Source organism: Scyliorhinus canicula, chromosome 1 (genome assembly GCF_902713615.1).
Source record: "Scyliorhinus canicula chromosome 1, sScyCan1.1, whole genome shotgun sequence".
In the NCBI taxonomy this organism is placed as follows: domain Eukaryota; kingdom Metazoa; phylum Chordata; class Chondrichthyes; order Carcharhiniformes; family Scyliorhinidae; genus Scyliorhinus; species Scyliorhinus canicula.
In genome coordinates, this window is record NC_052146.1 from 238,409,496 (window position 1) to 238,435,918 (window position 26,423).

General features: G+C 45.8%; 1 protein-coding gene across 15 annotated transcripts in view; it reads right to left on the reverse strand.

The window, feature by feature from the left end:
- Positions 1-26,423, reverse strand: part of LOC119972713 (echinoderm microtubule-associated protein-like 6) — a 528,500-nt gene that overhangs the window by 121,902 nt on the left and 380,175 nt on the right. For 6 of the 15 annotated variants that reach the window (XM_038809940.1, XM_038809915.1, XM_038809893.1 and 3 more), the window contains 5 exons: positions 24,287-24,365; positions 19,365-19,494; positions 11,336-11,434; positions 7,471-7,491; positions 6,915-7,088 (listed from right to left, as the gene is read on the reverse strand). In XM_038809940.1, coding sequence (XP_038665868.1) covers positions 6,915-7,088; positions 7,471-7,491; positions 11,336-11,434; positions 19,365-19,494; positions 24,287-24,365 — 503 coding nt within the window. Of the gene's footprint in view, positions 1-6,914; positions 7,089-7,470; positions 7,492-11,335; positions 11,435-19,364; positions 19,495-24,286; positions 24,366-26,423 lie in introns of those variants that run through there. The other 9 variants (XR_005462143.1, XM_038809998.1, XM_038809972.1 and 6 more) reach the window with 4 other exon arrangements.

The following is a 26,423-nucleotide window of genomic DNA, read 5'->3' on the forward strand; positions in this document are numbered from 1 at the left end:
ATTTTCGGACTTTGGGGCTCTTTTAAGGGCTCGTAGTGGTGCTGTTTGGAATTTTCCCCGTGTGGGAACACTCCTTCTCAGATTCTCCACTGGTGGATGGCCTGGACTAGGAGTGGAGCGGTCAGAAAACCGGCTTTGCAGTGCAGCTCCCGCTACTTAAGGACTTTTGGGCCGATTTGAGGGCCCCAAACGGCGCTGTCTCGACGAATCCCGGTGGGGGAAGGTGTCAAGAGGAGCATTCCCCATAATGTATGGTGCTCACCCGGAGTGGGGCAAAGGAAAAGGCTGCAGCAGCTCCACAAGAAAAGCGGGGGAAGAAGGACAAAATGGCGGCCGGCGGAACACCTGAGGACTGGTGGAAGTGGGCGCAGGAGCAGCAAGCTGCTCTTCTGCGCTGTTTTGCGGAGCTGAAGGCTGAGTTGCTGGACTCACTGAATGCGACTACCAACAAGCTGCTTGGAGCTCAGGCGGCCCAGGAGGTGTCTATCCGGGAGTTGCAGCAGCAGGCCGCTGAGCGGGAGGAGGAGGCCGTGGTCCTCGTGGGGAAAGTGGAGTTGCACGAGGCACTTCACAAAAAGTGGCAAGACCGCTTGGAGGAGCTGGACGTTCGCACGAGGCGAAAGAATTTGAGGATCCTGGGCCTGGCGGAGGGGCTGGAGGGGTCGGATCTCCCGTGGTACGTGACCACGATGTTGAGCTCGTTGATGGGAGCGGGGTCCTTCCATTTGCCCCTGGAGCTTGAGTGCTGGCCAGGAGGCCTAAGGCAAATGAACCCCCGCGGGCGGTGCTGGTGCGGTTCCATCGATTTAGTGACCGGGAGTGTGTGCTGTGCTGGGCCAAGAAAGAGAGGAGCAGCAAGTGGGAGAATTCGGTAGTACGAATCTACCAGAACTGAAGTGCGGAGGTGGCAAAGCGGAGGGCCGGGTTCAACCGGACGAAGGCGGTGCTGCATGCCAAGCAGGTCAGATTTGGAATGCTGCAGCCTGCGCGTCTGTGGGTGACATATAAGGACCGGCATCACTACTTCGAGTCCCCGGAGGAGGCGTGGGCCTTTGTACAGGCGGAGAAACTGGACTCGAACTAGGATCTGGGGACACACTATGGCCGTTGCTGTTTTCGCTGTGGCTGTTCTTCAATTTTGACATGTGTTTTTTTTATGCTGCTTCTCTTTTTGCTCTGTTTCCGGGTGGGTTTGTCTGTTGGGTATGGGTGTGGGGTATGTGGGGAATGTTGGGAGTATGTGCTTTATATGTTCTCTTCTGTACGGGGCCGGGGGTTGGGGTGAAACTGGATTTTGAGGACCTGCGTCGGAAGGGTGGGGTGTGGCAGTGTGAAAGCGCGGGCTTTCCTCTGGTTGTCCGCGCTGCGGGGCAGGGGGGGCGGAGCTGGAGGTGGGGGCGTGGCCTCTACTGGTTTTCTTTCCCGCGCTGAAGCGGTGCCAAGGAGGTGTGGCAAGAGGGGGATGACCCCATGCCGGGAGGAGATGGGTTTTGGCAGGAGCTGCCGGGTCAGCAGAAGTCAGCTGACTCACGGAAGTACCATGGAGGGTGCGTCGCGGCTAGGTGGGGTCCTAGCCTGGGGGGTTGGGGGGGGATACCAGGTTGCTGCTGGAATGGCCAGGAAGGAGCTGGCGTGGGCCGGGGGGGGGGGGGGGGTAGAGGAGAGGCGTTATCGCCATGGGGAACGGGTCAGGCGGGGCGAGCTGGCCTGGGGCGAGCAGTCGATAAGCTATGGCTAGCCGGCGGGGGAGAGGGGGAGGTTGCTCTCTGATTCGGCTGATTACCTGGAACGTGAGGGGGCTGAATGGGCCGGTTAAGAGAACCAGGGTATTTTCTCATCTGAAGGGGCTGAAGGCGGACGTGGCTATGCTCCAGGAGACCCACTTGAAGGTGGCGGACCAGGTTCGTCTGAGGAAGGGGTGGGTGGGGCAGGTTTTTCACTCAGGATTGGACGCGAAGAACCGGGGGGTGGCGATCCTGGTGGGGAAGAACGTGGCGTTCGAGGCGGCTGAGGTGGTGTCGGACAAGGAGGGCAGATATATTATGGTGAAGGGTAGGCTGCAGGGAGAGAAGGTGGTGCTGGTTAATGTATATGCCCCGAATTGGGATGATGCCGGCTTCATGAGGCGCTTGTTGGGCCGCATTCCGGACCTGGAGGCCTGATCATGGCGGGAGACTTTAACACAGTGCTGGATCCCCCACTGGACCGGTCCAGTTCAAGGACGGGTAGGAGACCGGCGGCGGCCAGAGTGCTGAGGGGGTTTATGGACCAGATGGGAGGGTTGGATCCCTGGAGGTTTGGGAGGCCGAGAGCGCGGGAGTATTCCTTTTTCTCCCATGTCCATAGGGTCTATTCCCGAATAGACTTTTTCATCCTGAGCAGGGGATTGATCCCGAAGGTGCAGGATGCAGAGTATTTGGCCATAGCGATCTCAGACCATGCTCCGCACTGGGTTGATCTGGAGATGGGGTTGGCGCGGGACCAGCGCCCTCTCTGGCGCCTGGATGTGGGGCTGCTGGCTGATGAGGTGGTGTGTAGGAGGGTCCGGGGAAGTATTGAGGGGTATCTTGATACCAATGATACGGGGGAGGTTCGGGTGGGGATGGTCTGGGAGGCTCTGAAAGCAGTGATCCGGGGAGAGCTGATCTCCATCCGGGCCCATAGGGAAAGGAGGGAGAGGAAGGAGAGGGAGAGACTGGTGGGAGAACTCCTGGATGTGGACAGGAGATACGCGGAGGCACCGGAGGAGGGGTTGCTGGGGGAACGGCGCAGTTTGCAGGCCAAATTTGACTTGTTGACCACCAGAAAGGCGGAGACACAGTGGAGGAGGTCGCAGGGCACGGTATATGAGTATGGGGAGAAGGCGAGCAGGATGTTGGCGCATCAGCTCCGCAGGCGAGATGCGGCTAGGGAAATTGGTGGAGTGACGGATAGGGGTGGGAATGTAGTGCAGAAGGGGACAGAAGTAAATGGGGTCTTTAGGGACTTCTACGAGGAACTGTACCGGTCAGAACCTCCGATGGGGAGAGGGGGGATGGAGAGCTTCATGAACAGGCTACGGTTCCCAAGGGTTCAAGAGGAGCTGGTAGAGGGGCTGGGGGCGCCGATAGAGTTGGAGGAGCTAGTCAGGGGGATTGGACAAATGCAGTCAGGTAAGGCGCCGGGGCCGGACGGGTTCCCGGTGGAATTTTATAAAAAGTATGCGGATCTGGTGGGCCCCCTGTTGGTGCGAGCTTTCAATGAGGCATGGGAGGGGGGGGCTTTGCCCCCGACGATGTCGCGGGCACTGATCTCTCTGATCCTAAAGCGGGATAAGGACCCCTTGCAGTGTGGATCATGCAGGCCTATCTTGCTCCTCAATGTTGACGCTAAGTTGCTGGCGAAGATCCTGGCCACCAGGATAGAGGACTGTGTGCCAGGGGTGATACATGAGGGTCAGACAGGATTTGTCAAGGGACGGCAGCTCAACACGAATGTGCGGAGACTGCTAAATGTTATTATGATGCCGGCAGTGGAGGGGGAGGCGGAGATAGTGGTGGCGCTGGATGCGGAGAAAGCGTTTGATAGAGTTGAGTGGGGGTACCTGTGGGAGGTGCTGGAGCGGTTCGGATTCAGGGAGGGATTCATCAAATGGGTGAGGCTGCTCTACGCGGCTCCGATGGCGAGTGTAGTTACAAATGGAAGGAGATCGGAGTACTTTAGGCTCTACCGTGTGACCAGGCAGGGGTGCCCCCTGTCCCCCTTGCTCTTTGCACTGGCGATTGAACCTTTGGCTATGGCGTTGAGGGAGTCAGGGAGATGGAGGGGTCTGGTGCGGGGTGGGGAGGAACATCGTGTATCGCTGTATGCGGACGACCTGATGTTGTATGTGGCGGATCCAGAAGGGGGAATGCCGGAGGTGATGGAGCTGTTAGCGGAATTTGGGGGCTTCTCGGGCTATAAGTTAAATTTAGGCAAGAGTGAGGTATTTGTAGTACACCCGGGTGATCAGGAGGAGGGAATTGGGAGACTCCCATTTAAGAGGGCAGTGAAGAGTTTCAGATACCTGGGGGTGCAGGTGGCCAGGAGTTGGGGGACTGTCCATAAGCTTAATTTTACCAGGCTGGTGGAGCAGATGGAAGAGGAATTTAAAAGGTGGGATATGGTGCCGCTATCATTGGCGGGTAGAGTGCAGTCCGTCAAAATGACGGTTCTCCCGAGGTTCTTGTTCCTTTTTCAGTGTTTGCCCATCTTTATCCCTAGGGCCTTTTTTAGAAGGGTTACGAGCAGCATCATGAGCTTTGTTTGGGCGCATGGGACCCCGAGGGTGAAGAGGGTCTTCTTGGAGCGGGGTAGAGATGGGGGGGGGGCTGTCGTTACCCAATCTCTCGAGGTATTATTGGGCGGCCAATGTGTCGATGGTGCGCAAGTGGGTAATGGAGGGGGAGGGGGCAGCATGGAAACGGATGGAGAGGGCGTCCTGTGGAGATACAAGCCTGGGGTCCCTGGTAACGGCGCCGTGGCCGCTCCCTCCTACGAGGTATACCACGAGTCCGGTGGTGGCGGCTACCCTCAAGATTTGGGGGCAGTGGAGGCGACATAGGGGAGAAGTGGGGGGCTCGATGGAGGCTCCGTTAAGGGGGAACCATAGGTTCGTCCCCGGGAACATTGATGGGGGATTTCAGGGTTGGTACAGAGCGGGCATCAGACAGCTGAGGGACCTGTTTATTGATGGGAGGTTTGCGAGCCTGGGGGAGTTGGAGGAGAAATTTGGGCTCCCCCGGGGAACATGTTCAGGTATCTGCAGGTAAAGGCATTTGCTAGGCGGCAGGTGGAGGGATTCCCTTCGCTTCCCGCGAGGGGGGTGAGCGACAGGGTGCTTTCGGGGGTCTGGGTCGGAGAGGGGAAGATATCTGATATCTACAAGGTTATGCAGGAGGCGGAGGAGGCGTCAGTAGAGGAGCTGAAAGCTAAGTGGGAGGGGGAACTGGGGGAACAGATCGAAGACGGGACATGGGCTGATGCCCTGGAGAGGGTTAATTCTTCCTCCTCGTGTGCGCGGCTTAGCCTCATCCAATTCAAGGTGCTGCACCAGGCCCACATGACTGGGACAAGGATGAGTAGGTTCTTTGGGGGTGAAGACAGGTGTGTCAGGTGCTCGGGGAGTCCAGCGAACCATGCCCATATGTTCTGGGCATGCCCGGCGCTGGAGGAGTTCTGGAAGGGGGTGGCGAGGACAGTGTCGAGGGTGGTGGGATCCAGGGTCAAGCCAGGATGGGGACTCGCGATTTTTGGGGTCGGTGTGGAGCCGGGAGTGCAGGAGGCGAAAGAGGCCGGTGTGCTGGCCTTTGCATCCCTAGTAGCCCGACGAAGGATCTAGCTACAATGGATACTGGGACAGTAGCAGCAGCAACCCGGACAATGACTATGTTTGTTTATTTAATTTAAATTTATTTTGAAGTTCTTTTGTTGTTCATTGGGGTTGGGGGGGTGGGGGATGGGATACATGCGTCGATACGGTCTGGGGGTGATACAGTTATTATGGGTTATTTTGTTGCATTTCATTGTTTGTCGTTATGTTTTATATTTTCTGTAAAAAATTCCAATAAAAATTATATTTAAGAAAAAAGATTTCACCTGCTCCCTGGATATGAATGAATTCTTCCCATTATACTGCCAGGCATGCAACAGACATGTTGATTGGAATTTATTTACACTCTACTTGCAAGATGCATTCGACCACCATCAACGGAGACAGTTGTTACACATTGCTTTTATAAAATTTGTTCTCAGGATGCAAGTGATGCTGGCAAAGGCACAATTATTTTGCCTCCCACCGTTAATCTGAGAGGCCGAAGCGGACCTTCTCCTTAGGCCTGCAACGCTTATGTTGGTGTCACTGCAACAACAACTTTTAACTATATGGCACATTTATAAGACATCTAACATACTTTACAAAAGAGTACAGAAACCCAAGAAGGAGATGTTACAAGGTGTGGCTAGAAGCTTGATCAAAGTGTTAGGATTGAAGGATATTATGGAGAGACAGAGAAGTCTAGAGAAAAACTTTTAGAGGGCCTAGACAGTTGAAGGTGCCTAATCTAACGGTGGTATGAATAAATTGGGGAATGTACAAAAGGTCAGATTGAGAGATGTAGTTGATGGAGCTGTCTCAGTGCTGTAGTAGGGGCAGAAACCGAGTTGGAGAGTTTCAGACATGGATTTTTGGGACAGATGAGCACAAATTTGGGAACTGACAATATGTTCCAGGAATTCCGAGAGGTAAGGGAGATTGGCAATGGAGTGGTAATTACAACGAACGGTTATAGGTGTATTTATTTGAAGTCTGATGATGACAGATTTGAAAGAGAAATGGGACAGTGCCATTGTAAGCATTTATAATATCAACTAGCATGGGTAAAGGGAAGGGATTTTGAATGGTTAGTGGTTTGGTGGAAATGGAGAGAAGTTGTATCATAGGCAGAAGACAAGCTCAGAGTATATGATCCTGAAGTATGTGGTTTTGGCAGTGGACAACAAGGCCCGTTAGGATTTTATGTGGTCTAGCCAGATCTAACAAGGATATAAATGTCAAATATGCTCAAGTCTGTGCCACTCAGACTTGAAGGCACAAAGTACAACAAAGTACCAAAATCAGAAACTGACTGGGTGAAAGACAAACGATAATGGGATAAAAGAAAACGCCAAACAAACGGTCTCTGTTCTATTACTACAGAAGGAAATAAAATGCAAGATATTTTGTTAATGATTTTGCCATCTACTCAGAGATCATGACATAGCATTCATGCAATTAGTGCAGAATCTACAACTGCTTCTTAACTCCTGGCATTATAAATCAGTGAATGTAGGTCAGTGGCTATGTAAAATAGAACAAATAAAAAAACTTGTTAATTATAATAAGCTTTAAAATTTACCTTCCTGCCATCTCCAAATAGTGATAGTGTGTTCAGGGTCAACACCCAGTGACAACAATAACTTGCCAGTGGCACTGAAGTTAACATAACTGACACCCTTATTATGGGAACAACGGAGAATAGAAAGCGTCTGCTTGGTTATGACATCCCACACGTGAATGGATGGAGTTGTCCCTAGTAATTTTAGAAATATTGTATACATTAAAATGAGAGTATAGAAAGAGCAAGACAGAAACATTTAAAACTTGAAGCAATTTTTAGCAGTTTTATAAATGTTTTTATTCATTGCTTGCATCTTGTTTCAAAATTCACAGTCAACTAACATAGCTCAGGCATGAAACATACACAAAGTGTTTTATCCTAATGCTATCTACTAAGCACTGCAATTAACTCAGAACAAAACCATGGGCTGCATAACTTCATGTATCTGCTTAATGAGCAAATACATTACTACAGTTTCACAATGACAAGGAAATCAGTGAAACTGCATAAATAAAACTAAAGAGAATGGGGGAACGGGGATGGCAGGGGTAAGGGAAAGAGCTGATAGCCTTACCTGATGTGTCTGCAATATCACCTGCATTGAGATAGCAATTGCAAATGAGGACATATTGAGCCTAAATAAATTATACCTCTGATCCTGAGGCATCATACAACAGTATCATAGGAGAAATACTGATAAATTAATAATGCAAAATGGACATGAGGTAAGATGTGTTTTTAAGAAAAGCAAAATTCTGATTTGAAGCTAAAATACCACTATGACTCAGAGATTACATTGACACTTTATTATCTAAACTAGACTGTTAAATTACCATAATTTAAAATCATTGCCACATTTTTAAAGAGGTTTAAATTATATTCCACTTGTAAACAGTAATTAGTACACTAGGTAAATCATTTCTTGCATTTAACAGTACAGATGGGATATAACCATTAACATAATAAGAATATTAAGCTATATTTGAAGACCAGTAATTTCTATTTCATTTTGTTCATCTAAATTAAGAGTCAAATGAACAGTTTAACGCAATCTTGCAATCTTCTGAGTTCAGTAGTTAGAATGCTTTATGGCATGGCATACTTAAAGGGATGGTATTGGCAATGTTAAGTATCTTGAACATTTTAAGAGTTGAACAGGAGTTATCAAGAGATTGAACAGAATTTAAGAGTGGAAAACAATGGCAATTTTCCCCCCGACATTCAGATAGTTTCTTTGCATATTTTGGATGAAGTCATTGTGAATGCAAGGCAAGAGCAGACAGATAATCGTCTACCATAATCTGAGGGTTGGACGAGGTAAGAATGGATAACCATAGGATTTCTCCCAATAGACTTGGCACGTAGGGATACCATTCTTGCCTCTTAGCCAGAATATATTGGAATATTTTGAACATTACAAATGACTACACTTGAAAAGTAGTTATTTGTTTCGACAACCTTCCTGCTCTTGCAACAATGGCTACATAATTGCACATTTGTCTGTCTGTCTATCTTTCTTTGTTTCTTTCTGTTTGCCTGTAATGGCTTCAAGCCCCACTCGGCGATTTCAGCGCATAATTTAGGTTGACGCTGAGTCTCTGGGAACATCTTTGAGATGACACATTAAACTGTTAGATCTCATTCTATCATTTGAAGAAGGAACAGGGAAGTCCTCTTAGTATACTGGCCTATATCCATCCTCTACCAACATCACAGAAAAATTATTTAGTCATTGCATATTCGTGGGACCTTGTGCAAATTGGCAAATTTATCTCAGAACAGTGAATATGGGCAGGATTCTCCCGCCCCGCCCGCCGTAAGAACGCCACGGGCAAGCCGCGCACAATGGAGAACTCCATTGACCTTGGGCGGGATTCTCCGGTCTCCGGGCGGACATGGCTGGAGAATCCCGCCCTTTATTGCTAAAGTACTTCACTGGCATGGTGGGGCATCATGCGGTGAGGAAAGGTGAACGACACTATATAAAGTAAGTCCTTTCTTCTTCTTTCAGCAATTTGTGTAATAAGTCATTGTAAATGGTATTTGTGGCAGACTTCTATAATTAAGGAAATAAACATTGGTTTTGAAGCTGTAATCAGGAGTCCTGAATGGCATATTTCTTTCTAAATGAACATGCAAGGAACATAACAGAGAAGATGTCAAGCGTTTTGGAAACACTGGCCCTCCCAAACTTGCAATACTACCACTGGGCTGGCAGAGTGGAAAGAGTGACTGGATGGGTAAAGGACCCAAACACGGCATGGATGTGGATGGAGGAGGCCTCACGTACAGGGACAACCCTCCGGGCCCTCGCTATGGCAGCAATCCCATCCCCACCAGCAAAACACTCCACAAGCTTAGTGGTGGTAGCAACCCTGATAACCTGGAACCAGAAGAGGCAATATTTCACTCTAATCGCTGTGTCCATCATGACCTCGATCTCCAGCAACCATAGGTTTACACCAGCCATACTTGTCTCCATCAAGAGGTGGAGATAAATTGGAGGGGGGAGAACACCGATGGTTAGGGACTTTTACACGGACAGACTAGCGACCTTAGAGGAGCTGAAGGAGGAATAAACAGGTCAAAAATGTTCTCCGCAAGGAGACGACTTCATACCCACAAACTCCGAAAAGCACAATGCTAGAAGAGTTACTGGATGCGGACAGTCTGGGGAAGGGAATCTATGGGGACCGGTACACAGAGCGCACCTGACAAGAACCCAAATGAGCAGGTTCTCCCTGGACGTGGAGGATAAATGTGAACGGTGTCAGGGAGGCGCAGCCAACCACACCCACATGTTCGGGTATGCCCCAGACTTGTCGGGTTCTGGACAGCTTTCTTCAAGGCCGGGGGGGGGGGGGGGGGGGGGGGGGGACCAACACAAAGGAAATTGATATTGTAATCGGCACAGTTACCCTTACTGCTCGTATAGTGTCTAATATGTAAAAACTCCAATAGACACGTTAAAAATTTTTTGTTGCTGATAATAAATAAAGTCACCATTGACGGGGGGGGGGGGGAGCAGCTTGTCAGTTCATTGTACCCAATGTATGATTTTCCTTTTTACTGAAGTCAATAGAAAAGAAAATTGGGCAAATGAATAATGGCAGCTGCTTCGCTACTGTCTGTTTTCCACTATACTGAGGTTGTATTTTTCTATGAATTCTTTTTTATTTTATTAGTTGAGTTCTGCTTTACTTTTATTGCTAGATTTTCCTCACCACTCAGTTACCGTTTGATTTTTTGCCAGTGCAATGATATTGAATAGTTTTGAGTTATTTTTTTGATTAATTTTAAAATACTCACTGCTACAGAGCTGTGATTTGTTGCAATATTAGAAATATGACATTTTAGGCAATGGCGTGGAAATATGACACTGAAATCTGCACATAAACAACATCTGAAAGATGATGGACAAAACACTGCAGGACATATTATTTTTATTACACTAGAAGTATGTTTTTCTTGGTTTGTTTACAACAAAATGATGTGCTATTCTGTAAGCAATATACAATGCAAAATACAGTATTATTTCTAGCTCTACGTCTATTCTCCTTTAAGGCTACCCAGTCTAACTTCTGTTAAATAACCAGTGTTTTAGTTCATACAAAGGATAGTTAAAAGGTTACAGACATTCTGATTTTGGTATTTTGTGTTCCTGGAGTGATACTTGTTTCTTTATACATATATTTGAAGGATGGCATTTGAAAGGTGACATAAAAGTACGATGAACAAGAGATATGTGCTGAATATCCTATTCTTGTGATATTGTATGGGAATTATATTTTTAAATGAAAAATATTGTTTTTGCTTATTTAATCAGATTTGCTCACTATAATTCTAGTTATTGGCAATGGTAATTTCATGCAGTTGGGTTTAACAGTTCTAAAAAATGCATGTTTCCAACAATTAATGTGCTGTCCTACAGCTGTGGCAACATACACAACAAACCTTTTTTACCGTTTTATTGTTATTGCGAGTTATTCAGCTTTCTTTTCTTCAAGCAAAATTTAAAGTGTCAAACTGAGGCATTATGGCCTGAAATGTTCTGGCAACCACTGTATCTCATTGCAAATCTGACCAAAATCCTGTAAATGGGATTTCTTTCATATTTCTGGTGAACTTAGAGAGATGGAGCAGGCACAGAATCGATGAAATTCCTAGCTGATATCTTGGTTTATCTTTTATTCTTTCTGACTCTTAAATCTTGGTGATGTCCTGCACTATTGGTCTTGCTCCTTTCTCTGGGTTTCTCAGTAATTCCAGAAAATACCCATTAAATATTTATCAAAAACACTAACATTAATATTTGGATAGTTACAATGGAACGAATTTGCCATTGTAATTTTAAATGAATGTATAAATATTAATCTTTTATTCACCTTGAGCCAGTTAATAATGTTTTATTTTTATATTGAAATGGTAATTTGTCTTACCTATTTGTCCAGTTGCCACAACATTTTTATATTTTGGGTGTTGATTGACAGTTAAGCAGAGTATGTCGTCTGTATGCTCCACGTAAAAACTCTGCAGACCTGATAAGAATCATTTCAACAGAACAGATACAAAGCAAAAATACAAAATAAAATATTTATTCAAAAGACTAGGACAACATTATTTCAGCATTATAAAATTACACATATTCTTTTTTTTAAATTCCAATTAAGGGCAATTTAATGTGGCCAATCCACCTACCCTGGACATCTATGAGTTGTGGGGTGAGGTCCACACACACACGGGGAGAGTGTGCAAACTCCACATGGACAGTGACCCGGGGCCGGGATTGAACCCGGGTTCTTAACGCTGTGAGGCAGCAGTAGTAATCGCTGTGCCATCGTGCCGCCTTATAACATTACACACATTAAAGTACTTCAACATTCAAACAGGTTATCATTTATTGAAAAAAAAACAAATTGGTACATTAGCTTTCTATTATCTAGACAAAGGAGTTGGCATTGATCCTACAAAACTATTTCTGCAACACTGTTGATTATCTTTTATTTAAAACCACGATCTAGCAGTCTAATTGGGCAGCACGGTCGCACAAGTGTGGCTTCACAGCGCCAGGGTCCCAGGTTCGATTCCCCGCTGGGTCATTGTGCGGAGTCTGCACGTTCTCCCCGTGTCTGCTTGGGTTTCCTCTGGGTGCTCCGGTTTCCTCCCACAGTCCAAAGACTTGCAGGTTAGGTGGATTGGCCATGATAAATTGCCCTTAGTGACCAAAAAGGTTAGGGAGGGGTTATTGGGTTACAGGGATAGGAAATGAAATGAAATGAAAATCGCTTATTGTCACAAGTAGGCTTCAAATGAAGTTATTGTGAAAAGCCCCTAGTCGCCACATTCCGGTGCCTGTTCGGGGAGGCTGGTACGGGAATTGAACCGTGCGTAGGAAATGAGGGCTTAAGTGGGTCGGAGCAGATTCGATGGGCCTAATGGCCTCCTTCTGCACTGTATGTTCTAATGGAGTTAGCATAATGCCCAACCAACTTTCATGGCTGGGACCTCACAAGAATAATTTCAGTGAGGAGTTGGCATTGAACAAATGTTGACAAGGAATATGCTGATAGGAAATCCAGCAGCTCCTCCACATAACCGAAGTGGGAGCTTGAAGGAGGGGTGGCAACGCCAGGGGAAGGGGGCAGGTGGAAGATTTTTGTGGAGCTGGGATAACTTTATTCTGGGGTCCTAGGCATAGTTTTGGATCCTAACCTCCATATTAAGAAGGCTCCCACCTATTTTGGGCAGGCGTGCAGCTTTCCCAAGGTAGTCTACCAGCCTTGCTGGAACAGCAACAGTGAACTGCAGGTGCCAGTCGCAGCAACATTGACAACATAAGGGGAGAGGGAGCAACCAGAAGTCGTGGTGCATATAGGCACCAACGACATAGCTAAGAAAAGGGATGAGGATCCAAAAAGTGATTTTAGGGAGTTAGGTTGGAAGCTAAAAAGCAGGACAAGCAGAGCAGTGATCTCAGGATTGCTGCCGGTGCCATATGCAAGTGAGGCAAGGAACAGAGAGCGAGTGCAGCTGAACAGGCCTGGTGCAGCAGGGAATTCTTCAGATATGTGGATCATTGGGATATCTTCTGGAGAAGGTGGGACCTGTTCATGAAGGACGGATTGCACCTAAACTGGAGGGGCACCAATATCCTGGGTGGGAGGTTTGCTAGAGCTCTTCGGGGGGGTTTAAACTGGTTTGGCAGGGGGATGGGAACCAGAGCTATGGATCAGAGGATAGGGTAGCTGTTGAACAGGCAGAAATAGTATGCAGCAAGTCTGCAAGGAAGGATAGACAGTTGATAGGGCAAAGTTGCACTCAGAGGAATGGGTTAAAGTGTGTCTGTTTCAATGTAAGGAGTGTCAGGAATAAGGGAGATGAACTTAGAGCATGAATCAGTACTTGGAACAACAATGTTGTGGCCATTATGGAGACATGGATTTCACAGGGCAGGAATGGTTGTTAGATGCTCCGGGGTTTAGATGTTTTAAGAAGAATAGGGTGGGAGGTAAAAGAGGAGGGAGAGTGGCACTGTTAATTAGGGAGTGCATCACAGCTTCAGAAAAGGAGGTAGTTGAGGAGGATTTGTCTACTGAGTCAGTATGGGTGGAAATCAGAACCAAGAAAGGAGCAGTCACTTTATTGGGAGTTTTCTATAGACCCCCCAATAGCAGCTGAGCGATAGAGGAACAGATTGGGCGTCAGATCTTTGAAAAGTGCAGAAGTAACAGAGTTGTTGTCATGGGTGACTTCAACTTCCCGAACACAGACTGGAACCTCCTTAGTGCAAATGGTTTGGATGGAGTAGATTTTGTCAGGTGTGTACAGGAAGGAATCCTGACTCAATATGTAGATAGGCCGACTAGGGGGGAGGCCATGTTGGACTTGGTGCTCGCAAACGAAGCAGGCCACGTGTCAGATGTCTCGGTGGGCGAGCATTTCGGTGACAGTGACCTCAACTCCTTGACCTTTACCATAGTCATGGAGAGGGATCGGAACACACAGTATGGGAAGGTATTGAATTGGGGGAGGTGAAAATATACTGCTATTAGACAGGAGCTGAGCAGCATAAAGTGCGAACAATTGTTCTTTGGAAAATGCACAACAGTAATGTGGGAATTGTTTAAGGAGCACATGCTGCGAGTGCTGAATTGTTTTGTCCCACTGAGACGAGGAAGGAATGGTAAGGTGAAGGAGCCTTGGATGGCAAGAGAAGTGGAGCTTCTAGTCAAGAGGAAGAAGGAAGCTTACGTAAGGTTGAGGAAGCAAGGATCTGACTCGGCTCGAGAGGGTTACAAGGTAACCAGGAAGGAACTCAAAAATGGACTGAGGAGAGCTAGAAGGGGGCATTAAAAATCCCTGGTGGGAAGGATTAGGGAAAGCTCCAGGCGATCTACACTTAGGGCAGCACGGTAGCATGGTGGTTAGCATAAATGCTTCACAGCTCCAGGGTCCCAGGTTCGATTCCCGGCTGGGTCACTGTCTGTGTGGAGTCTGCACGTCCTCCCCGTGTGTGCGTGGGTTTCCTCCGGGTGCTCCGGTTTCCTCCCACAGTCCAAAGATGTGCGGGTTAGGTGGATTGGCCATGCTAAATTACCCGTAGTGTCCTAATAGTAAGGTGGGGGGGGGGGGGGGGGAGGAGTTGTTGGGTTACGGGTATAGGGTGGATACGTGGGTTTGAGTAGGGTGATCATTGCTCGGCACAACATCGAGGGCCGAAGGGCCTGTTCTGTGCTGTACTGTTCTATGTTATGTGAGGATGATCACAGTGAGAGTAGGGTCGATCAGGGAAGTGGAGGGAACTTGTGCCTAGAGTCTGAAGAGATGGGGGAGGCCCTAAATGAATACTTTGCTTCAGTATTCACTCGAGAGAGGGACCTTGTTGCCCATGAGAACAATGTGAACCAGGTTAATCGACTCGAACACGTTAATTTTAAGGAGGAGGATGTGCTGGAAATTTTGAAAAGCATCAAGATAGATTAGTCCCCTGGGCCTGATGGGATATACCCAAGGTTACTACGGGAAGCGAGGGAGGAGATTGCTGCGCCGTTGGCGATGATCTTTGCATCCTCACTCTCCACTGGAGTAGTACCGGATGATTGGAGGGAGGTGAATGTTGTTCCCCTATTCAAGAAAGGGAATAGGGAAATCCCTGGGAATTACAGACCCATCAGTCTTACGTCTGTGGTGAGCAAAATATTGGAAAGGATTCTGAGAGATAGGATTTATGATTATTTAGAAAAACATAGAACATAGAACAGTACAGCACAGAACAGGCCCTTCGGCCCTCGATGTTGTGCCGAGCCATGATCACCCTACTCAAACCCACGTACCCACCCTATACCCGTAACCCAACAACCCTCCCTTAACCTTATTTTTTAGGACACTACGGGCAATTTAGCATGGCCAATCCACCTAACTCGCACATCTTTGGACTGTGGGAGGAAACCGGAGCACCCGTAGTTTGATTAAAGATAGTCAGCATGGCTTTGTGAGGGGCAGGTCATGCCTCAGAAGCCTCACTGAATTCTTTGAGGATGTGATGAGACACATTGATGAAGGTCAGGCAGTGGATGTGGTGGATATGGATTTCAGTAAGGCATTTGATAAAGTTCCCCATGATAGGCTCATTCAGAAAGTTAGGGGGCATGGGATTCAGGGCAATTTGGCTGTCTGGATACAGAATTGGCTGGCCGGAAGAAGATAGCGAGTGGTCGTGGATGGAAAGTATTCTGCCTGGAGGTCAGTGACCAATGGTGTCCCGCAAGGATCTGTTCTGGGATCTCTGCTCTTTGTGGTTTTTTATAAATGACTTGGATGAGGAAGCAGAAGGGTGCGTTAGTAAGTTTGTCGATGACACGAAGGTTGGGGGAGTTGTAGATAGTGTTCAGGGTTGTTGCAGGTTACAACAGGACATTGACAGGATACAGAGCTGGGCTGAGAAGTGGCAGATGGAGTTTACCCTTGATAAATGTGAAGTGATTCATTTTGGAAGGTCGAATGTGAATGCTGAATACAGGGTTAAAGGCAGGATTCTTGGAAGTGTGGAGGAACAGAGGGATCTTGTGGTCCACGTACATAGATCCCTCAAAGTTGCCACCCAGGTTGATAGGGTTGTTAAGAAGGCGTATGGTGTGTTGGCTTTCATTAACAGGGGGATTGAGTTTAAGAACCGCGAGGTTTTGCTGCAGCTTTATAAAACTCTAGTTAGACCACACTTGGAATATTGTGTCCAGTTCGGGTCACCTCATTATAGGAAGGATGTGGATGATTTGGAGAGGGTCAGAGGAGATTTACCAGGATGCTGCCTGGACTGGAGGGCATGTCTTATGAAGAAAGGTTGAGGGAGCTAGGGCTTTTCTCACTGGAGCGATAAAGGCAGAGAGGTGACTTGATAGAGGTGTACAAGGTGATGAGAGGCATGGATAGAGTGGATAGCCAGAGACTTTTCCCCAGGGTGGAAATGGCTGTCACGAGGGGACATAATTTTAAGGTGATTGGAGGGAGGTATAGGGGAGATGTCAGAGGTAAGCTCTTTACACAGAGTGGTGGGTGTGTGGAATGCACTGCCAGCAGAGGTGGTGGAGTCAGAGTCATTCGGGACATTTAAGCGACTCTTAGACAGGCACATGGACAGCAGTAAATTGAAGGTGTAGGTTAGGTTGATCCTAGGTTAGGATAAATGGTCGGCACAACGTCGTGGGCTGAAGGGCCTGTACTGTGCTGTACTGTTCTATGTTCTATGACAACAGGCTGGGAGATTGTGGGTGGTGGTGGTTGGAGGCGAGAAGCGAGATCAACTGACTAAGACATGACTAAGAGTTTAATATAGGCCTAAGGTAGGATAATAAGGAGAGAGCAAGTACTGGCTGGTAGCCACCCGCAGCTTTATTGTGGGCATAGGCCGTAAACAATGCTCCTCGTGCCTCCATATTACGGAAGTATTTTTTAAGCTGTAGTTGAAGCTGGTAACTCGGTGCCCCAGATCAATTATCAGCTACACTGAAGGGAAACTAATTCCTGATCTGAGTGTGAGAAGAGAGTTTATGTCACGGTAGCATTGTGGATAGCACAATTGCTTCACAGCTCCAGGGTCCCAGGTTCGATTCCTGGCTTGGGTCACTGTCTGTGCGGAGTCTGCACATCCTCCCCGTGTGTGCGTGGGTTTCCTCCGGGTGCTCTGGTTTCCTCCCACAGTCCAAAGATGTGCAGGTTAGGTGGATTGGCGATGATAAATTGCCCTCCGTGTCCAAAATTGCCCTTAGTGTTGGGTGGGGTTACTGGGTTATGGGGATAGGGTGGAGGTGTTGACCTTGGGTAGGGTGCTCTTTCCAAGAGCCGGTGCAGACTCGATGGGCCGAATGGCCTCCTTCTGCACTGTAAATTCTATTACCATATTCAAGTGGCTTACTGCCTGTTTTAGGCAATTGCCAGGACTTCTACAGCACTTGATCCAATATGGAATTGGTCTTGCTTCTATGTTGTTCAAACATAGGAGGTTGGATGTCTAAATTAGATCAGAAAATGAGCAAAACAAGATGCACTTTAACCCTTAATATTTTCATATTATTAGGTTTATGTTAAATTGCCATCTATCACTGTAGGTTGAAACCATTGATTGTAGATTATCTTATTTGGAGAACTGTAATCTGCTAATCATATAATTGCACTTGAATTTTCAAAATGGAAGGACATTTGAAAATATTACATTAAAGCATTATTACAATATTACATTAAATATTACATGTAACCTTCAAATAGTGTAGCAGCTGGAATATATTAATGTCACAACATTATTTAAGTAAATCAGGGGAGATATTTAGGAAATATAATCTTATTAATCTAATGACTATTGTGGTAAAGCTACTAGAATCTTTTATTTGGAAAAGAGAGCACCTGGATAAGTATGAATCGATAAGAGTGAGCGAGCATGGATTTGTAAAAGGCAAGTTATGTCCAATGAACCTAGATTAATCTTTTGATTGGGCAACTAATACTTGTGGACTGGTTAGCTCAGTTAGTTGGATGGCTAGCATGTGGTTCAGAATAACAGTAACAGCATGTGTTTGATTGTCCTTCCGGTTGAGGCAGACGTGCTTCATTGTTCTGCCCAAGAGTGGCAAGCAACGGCAAACCACCACTGACAAAATACTGCCAAGAAAACAGCTCAGGATGAAGCCTCAGCAGACAATTGGCTAAGGATCTGTCTTTGGGCAGAACACATATGATAACATTACCTAACATGATATGTAAAGGGATATGTAGGAGAGCTATTTATATGGATTTCCACAAGTTTCCAAACAAGTGATTGCTAATAAAATTAAGAGTATATGGAATTGCAGGCAACATATTGCCATGAACAAGAAATTAGTTAGGAGGCGGCAGGCAGAAAGTAGAAGTGATGGATATGTATTCAATTGCAGGATGCAAATAAAGATGTCCCGAGGTGTATAAATATATGGTATATTTCACCATATTTATAAATAATTTAGATAAAGGAATAGAGTGTTGTATTTCAAAGGTTTCTGATGACAACAAAGTTAGGTGGCATAGTAAATAGTGAAAAGGAAAGCACAACGTTGCAAAGAAACATTGGTAGATAATGTGATTGGGAAAAACTATGGCATATGAAAGTCAATGTGCGAAGTGAGAATTCAGAGTATTTTTATGTCGTGAGAAGTTAAGAACCGTGAAGAAACAGAGAAATTATGGGTCCATGTACAGAAATCACGAAAGCTCATGAACAATTACAAAAAAAACATGCTAATGGAATTGGGCTTTATCTCAAGGAAGCGGGAATACAAAAGTGTGGAAGTTACATAACAATTGCATTGGCGACTTGGGGCTTTTCACAGTAACTTCATTGCAATATAAGTCTACTTGTGACACAGAAGATTATTGTTATAAATTATAAAGCTCTAGTTTTCCTTTTAGAACTCAGTTATGTACACCAAACCTCAGGCAGGATATACTGGCCTTGAAGGGAGTGTAGCTCAGATTCACCAGAATGACGAGGGGCTAAAAAGATTAAATTATGTGGAAAGGTTGCATTGATTAGGCTTGTATTCCCTTGAATATAGAAGATTAGAGGTAATTTAATTGAGTTCTTAAAAACTGATGAAAGGATTGGAGAGTAGATAGAAACTATTTCTCTGTTACAAGACCAGAGAAAGGGGCATAACCGTAAAATTATAGCTAAGCTGTCTAGGGTGATGTCAGGAGGCACTTCTTCTCTGACCGTTATATGGAAATCTGGAATTCCCTTTCCCCCAATTGTTACTGAGGCCAGTCAATTGAAAATTCAAAACTGAGTGTGCTGGATTTTTGCTAGGCAAGGTGTGAAAAGTTATGCTGTCACGGCTGGTAAATGAGAGTTAAGATTCATATTTACAAGATCTAACTTAATGGCAGATTAGCATAATCTAGTCTACTTTCATTGACCGAGTTGAAAAATCATGCACTTATTACCGGATGACAGATTCTGAACAATGCCAGCAGCAGCCGTGTGAAAAACAATATCAGTCCCTTCATTGAGATAATGAAGATTGTTGCGACAGTCAAAGCCTCTGTATCCAAAAACATGTTCTAAGACAATTTCCTGAAATCAAAAGATGAATTTGATATCAAGAACATTCACATTGAAGCAGGTTTTATATCTTTTGCCTGTGAAGATTATAGATGAAGAATTTGAGGTTGCAGTAGCCACAAAAACTGAGACGTAAACAAAGTTTATTTAATTTAATTGAGGTTTTTGATAAGGTAACAGGGGAGTTGATGACAGTGATATGGTTGATGTGTGTTCATTGCATATTATTTGTGTTAAATTGCATACAGGAGATGGGCAGAAACTGGTAATTCAATTGAACCTATATAAATACAGATACAGACTAAAATTGTGGTTGTCGGGTTGGGAGGTATACATTTGTAATATGAAGCTTTACAAATAAGTATGAATAAAAGCTGGTCTCTAAAGATATCATAACACTAAGCCCGAAATATTGTGGTTAATCGTAGAATTGATGTTCTGGCTACGATCAGCTGAATTATCACAGGAATTAAAACTTGTAATCTTTCTGTTCCATATCAACTAATTACACATATTTTGTAAAAAATGTATTTTATTCCTGGTATTGAGATTCACGAGCAGGATTTCCTTAACTTCCAAACCATTGCTTTGCTTGATAATGGGAAAAGTCTTCTAAACAGTTCTATTTCAGTTAGTTGGCAGTGTGATTTCATCAAGCCGAGGGCAGTTTCAGAAACTACAGCATAATCAGGAAACCTGTATCCAACACCTCATGGTGCAAGCTTGGAAGCCAGGCATGAGTCAGTGATTGATTTAACCCAACTCACCCAAATCTGATTTGTCTTGTTCATCCTTTGAGGTGAAGGTGACCATATTCACTATCTGTGGTGTTTGATAGGGTGGTAGATCCAGTGATTACATAGGTGACTTCTCGGGCTGATCTGCAGCCAGAGGTCTTAATGCAAATAGAACAGGATACTGCAGACAATTGAGTTTGGATGAGTTGCTGGCTTGAGTTTTATTCTGTTTCTGGAATGTGCTTGCTTCCATTTGGTTGCAGCAGGTGCGATGACCCTGGAAAAGGTGCTCCCAGGTCTCTCAGTCAATATCAAAACTCTTAAGTGAAGCCTTCAAGTGTCCTTGTAGTGCTTTCTTGGGTCACCATGAGAGACAGCACACCCCAGACTCATGTTCTTCATAGAAGACTTACCTTGGTCAGTAAGTTTCAGGCATTCTGGTTACATGGCCTCACGGTAGCAAGGGGCCTCACGGTAGCATGGTGGTTAGCATCAATGCTTCACAGCTCCAGGGTCCCAGGTTCGATTCCCGGCTGGGTCACTGTCTGTGTGGAGTCTGCACGTCCTCCCTATGTGTGCGTGGGTTTCCTCCGGGTGCTCCAGTTTCCTCCCACAGTCCAAAGATGTGCGGGTTAGGTGGATTGGCCATGCTAAATTGCCCGTAGTGTAAGGTTAATGGGGGGATTGTTGGGTTACGGGTATACGGGTTACGTGGGTTTAAAGTAGGGTGATCATTGTTCGGCACAACATCGAGGGCCGAAGGGCCTGTTCTGTGCTGTACTGTTCTATGGCCAGCTCAACTCAATTGTGACTGTTTCAATGTGATGTGCATGCTTGGCATGCCAACTCGGGTGAGCATCTCAGCTAGTGTCCTTGTTGTGCCTCTGCTGCCCATAACTGACAAATGCAGACAGAATTGAATATTCACACTCGGGTTTATTTACCTTTAAACACAGCTTTATTATTTCTCTAATTTTTGTCCTCCCATCTGATCTTCAGGCGTTTCTGAAGGCCGCTCAAGTGAAAGTGGTTGATCTTCTTGACATGAGGTTAGTACACCTCTCGCCAAGTCTAAACCGGCATACAGCAGAATGGGTATGACTATTGATCCATGGACTTTCAGTTCGGTAGGCAGACTTACTCCTCTTCATTCCCAGGTTGATTTTTGCAGAACGAAGGTTACACTTGCTTTGGCAATTCTTGCACGTGTTTCATCATCATCACAGATAGCTTAAAACTGTTAGCATTGACCATGATGACTACCTGCTTCCATTGCCTTCTTAGTGACTGTCCAGACAGAGGGCCCCCTGTTGGAAGAGGGGCTTTCCCTTCCTGTCCAACTGCTACACCAAGGTCTCCAGTGTTGCATCAGAAAGCCTTGAAGATATTCTTTGCCCTGTTGCACAGTTCCAAGCTTATTCCTGCTGAGAGACCCTTCTGTAACCATATTCAACACCTGTTGGAAGCCAGAATTCACTTCACCTTTCAGAAGTGTGCTGAATGAGAAAGATAGCCAACATTGTGCCATACGGCATGATGGGATAAGAGGACAATGACTAACATTAAACAAGCAGCAGAGAAAAATGCAATTCTTTGCAAAATGGATTTCATGAGAACTAGGGACAATATCATCACTGTTTTCAGAACATGGAGGACAGGCTCGTATGCTGTCTAATATATTTATGGAACATGAAGGAAAATCTCGAATGATGTCTGAAGCTTGAAGGATTGTTTAACTTAAACTGTATAAAATATGCTACCACTGAGAATTAACCAATAGGCCCCCAAGCGTGGAGACCTGGATCAATGACATGGCGGGTTTTATTAAGCTAGAGAAGGTCAAATTCGCCCTGAGAGGATCGGTGCAAGGGTTCTTTAGGCGGTGGCAACCTTTCCTCGACTTTCTGGATCAACGATAGGGTACTGGGACAATAGCAGCAGCAACCCGGGGGGGGGGGGGGGGGGGAGACGATGACTATGTTTGTTTATTTTATTTAAATTTGATTTATTTAATTTTAATTTATGGTTAAGTTCTCTTGTTGGGGTTGGGGGGGTGGATGGGATACATGTGTTGTTACGGTTTGGGGGGAGTTGCAGGTGTTATGGGGTAGTTTGTTGCATATTATTGCTTGCTGTTATATTTTTATATTTTCTGTAAAAAATTCCAATAAAAATTATTTAAAAAAAAGAGAATTAACCAATGATAACCCGGGATCAACCGTCGCATGTGCAGACCTGACTTTCGAAGCCCATCAGCTCGTGCACCTCAGAGTGAATCTGGCCAAGCACTCTTAAGATAGGGAAATATACTTGAGTCAAGCCATGAGTCTTGAAAGTTATATAACTTATTAAATAAACACATGGCTGAAGTCTTGGTGAAGTCTTAGAGAAATAATAAAGCTGTGTTTAAAGGTAAATAAACCAGAGTGTGAGTATTAAATTCTGTCTGTATTCGTCAGTTGTGGGCAGCAGAGGCACAACAAGGACACTAGCTTTAATTCATGAACTTGGGTTCCATGCTGGTGTGTGTGTGGGTGTGGGGGGGGGGGGGGGGGGGGGCGGAGGAGGAGGAGGAGGAGGAGGAGGAGGAGGAGGAGGAGGTCCACCATGACCCCCATCTGCAGCAACCACAAGTTCACACCAGCCATGCTAGATGCCACCTTTCAGAGGTGGAGACAGGACGCAAGGGACACTGACTGTTAGGGACTTTTACACAGAGGACAGGCTAGCAACCTTAGAGGAACTGACAGAGAGACTGCAGCATCTACCTACAGGTTAAGAACTTTCTCTGCAAGGAGACGACAGCATACTCATGGACCCCGAGACATACAATGCTAGAGGAACAACTGGACGCCGGTAATCTGGGAGGCCAGTAATCTGTACAGACGACTTTAAGAAAGGACACGCTTCCAACTTGGCGAAACATGGGAAAAATGAGAGGAAGAACTAGGGATGGAAATAGGGTGGGATTCTGGAGTGAAGCACTGAGCAGGGCCAACTCCACCTCCTCATGCGCAAGGCTAAGCCTCCTGCAACTGAAAGTGGTGCACACCTGGCAAGAACCTGAATGAGCAGGTTCTTCCTGGAGGTGGAGGACAAATGTAAATGGTGTTAGGGGGGCCTGGCCAACCACACTCACATGTTCTGGGTATGCCCCAGACTTTTCAGGTTTTGGAAAGACTTCTTCAAAGCAATGTCCAAGGTTGTGGGGGTGAGGGTGGAGTCGTGCCCAAAGATGGCAGTCTTTGGGGTATCGGGCCAGCCAAAACTATTCATGGGGAAGAGGGCTGACGCCCTAGCCTTCACATCCCTAATCGCCTGCTGAAGAATCCTGCTCGACTGGCAATTGGCAGCACCACCACAGTTGCAGATAGGCTGGCAGACCTGTCGGAATTTCTCCACCTGGAGAAGATCAAATTCACTATCAGAGGGTCAGAGGAGGGCTTCCACAAAGTGTGGAGGCCTTTGACCAACTTGTTCAAGGACTTGTTCAAAGCCAACAGCCAATAGAGCGAGGGAGGAGGGGGAGGCTGGAGCATGGTCGAAACAGATATCGGAGGCCTTAAGCAAAGCCGCAAAGAATGAAACCCCCAAAGAAACACCAAAAATAGGAAAGTAGGAGATGGGACAACCAACAAAGAGAGGGAGGGGAAGGTGAAAGAACCGTATATATGTAAATCGATGACAACTGCCCACTGTATAAGATACCTAAGAAAATATCTTATAGCAACAAAATGAGGGGGCGGGGACGGGGACCGAGGAGCCTGAAATTCAGTTGTTACTAATTTAAAAATATAATATTCAAAATGAATTATGAAGTGAGTCACTTCTGACTGACCCACCTCTTGCCTTCAAAGGGCAATAGTTAAAAAATTTGATTAAAATAGTCAAGTTATTCTTCATAAGACATCTTTTATCTATCTGTTGCTCTGTTATAAATGGCTCCACCACCAGTGATTTAAGGCTTCAAAGCTAATGCAATGATGTTTGATATTTAATCAGCTGCTGATTAAAGTGATAAGCTGCAATAAAACATTTTTAAAGAACAGTGCCAGGGATTTTGTTACCTCCACCAGTTTCTTCTTCTTGGTAATATTGTTCTTTTGTAGTTTCTCTGGTTGAGGAGCAGCTCTGCTAACAGGTGGTCTGCAATTAAATTAATTAGAAAATGTAACTGTGTAACTGCCTGATAAATATACAGTGGCCGGAATTCCCCGGCTGTTGCGATTCAATTTTCCCGGCAGGATACCCCGCCTGCTGGTATCCCGGTGGCTTGGGGTGGATACAGTGGCAAATCCCACTGACAAGCAGCGGCAGTATAGAATGCCACTGCCTGCGAACGGCTCACCGCCGAGAAACAAGGGCCAGGGAACCAGAGAATTCAGCCTAGTGTGTTGAAGAATAAATGAAGATCACGATTTTGAAAAGCTCCAAGTAAAAACTGATCATTTTCTAACCATGTAATCATAAACACAAACATGCAAGACTGATCAACAATTTGTCAGTCAATTATGCTCATGTTGTACAGAAAATCAGGAGCCAGAAAGTCAAGAAAAATCAATATAATTAGACTCTGCCTTTTATTTATTTTTTTAAAATTTAGAGTACTCAATTATTATTTTTTTCTAATTAAGAGGCAATTTAGCATGGCCAATCCACCTAACTTGCACATCTTTGGGTTGTGGGGGTGAAAGCCACGCTGATCATTGGTCAGGAAGCAAAGTATCGTACACACCCCAGTCAGCATCGATGGTGCCGAGGTGGAGATGGTTGACAGCTTCAAATTCCTAGGTGTGCACATCACCAAAAATCTGTCCTTCCACCCACATCAACACTACGACCAAGAAAGCACGACAGCACCTACACTTTCTCAGGAAACTAGGGATATTTGGCATGTCCACATTGACACTTACCAACTTTTACAGATGCAGCATAGAAAGCATCCTATCTGGTTGCATCACAGCCTGGTTTGGCAACTGCTCGGCCCAAGACCGGAAGAAACTACGGAGTTGTGAACACAGCCCAGTCCATCACACGAACCCATCTCCCATCCATTGACCCTGCCTACACCTTCCGCTGCATTGGGAAACTGGGCAGCATAATCAAAGACCCCTCCCACTCGGGTTACTCACTCTTCCAACTTCTTCCATTGGGCAGGAGGGTTACCAGACTCCTAACAACCTTCTTATGGATTGATCTGATCTCTTCACACACCTTCTCTACTGAGTAGTACTATACTCCTGTATGCTTCACCCGATGCCTGTGCCTATGTATTTACATTGTGTATTCATGTTTGCCCTATGTTTTTTTTCATGTATAGAATGAGCTGTCTGAACAGTACGCAGAACAATACTTTTCACTGTACCTCAGTACATGTGACAATAAACACATCCAATCAAATCCAATCTCTCCCTCGGCAGCCACATCCTCACTGTCTCTCCCTTTGCAGCCAATTCCTCACTGCCTCTCTCCTCCTTTAGCCAATTCCTCATCGCCTCTCTCCCACTGCAGCCACTTCCTCACCGCCTCTCCCCCTGCAGTCACTTCCTCACTGCCTCTCTCCCACTGAAACCGCAGCCTGACTCTCTCTCCCCCTACAGCTACTTGTCTCTACTTCTCTCCCCCTGCAGCCACTTCCTCACTGCCTCTCCCCCTGCAACCCCCACAGCCACACTCCCTCTCTCCCTTGTAATGATATGTATATAGGCACACCAGTGAAGGGTTAATTATTACATCTCAGTGTAATTCAAACACTAGAGAGCACCACCAGCTTCCAGTATAAATATTGGACCTTAGGGAATGCTGGGTAGTTAGCAAAGGAGAACAGCACGAGGAGTAGAATAGATTAGAGAGAGTTAACACAAGGATATCATTAGTGACCACTAGTATTATGGGCCAGGGTTTATAGAACACCAAAGTATATCATGGAGTTCACCTGACCTACAACTTTTAATAGATTTTGGTTATGAGGAGCACAAGGGCCAAATTTCCAAGTGTTATGCAACAGAGATCTGAGGTATTTTTAAACAAAACAATGTTTATTCTATGAATCCAATTAACATTTTATAAACACACAGTAAACATTTTATCAACCACCAACACATATGCTCTCCCAAAGATACAGTACTTTTTAGGTAACCCTTAATAACTTTCCTAACAACATCCATAAGCCAAACACCCTTTATCGACCAAAATAGTAGGTTT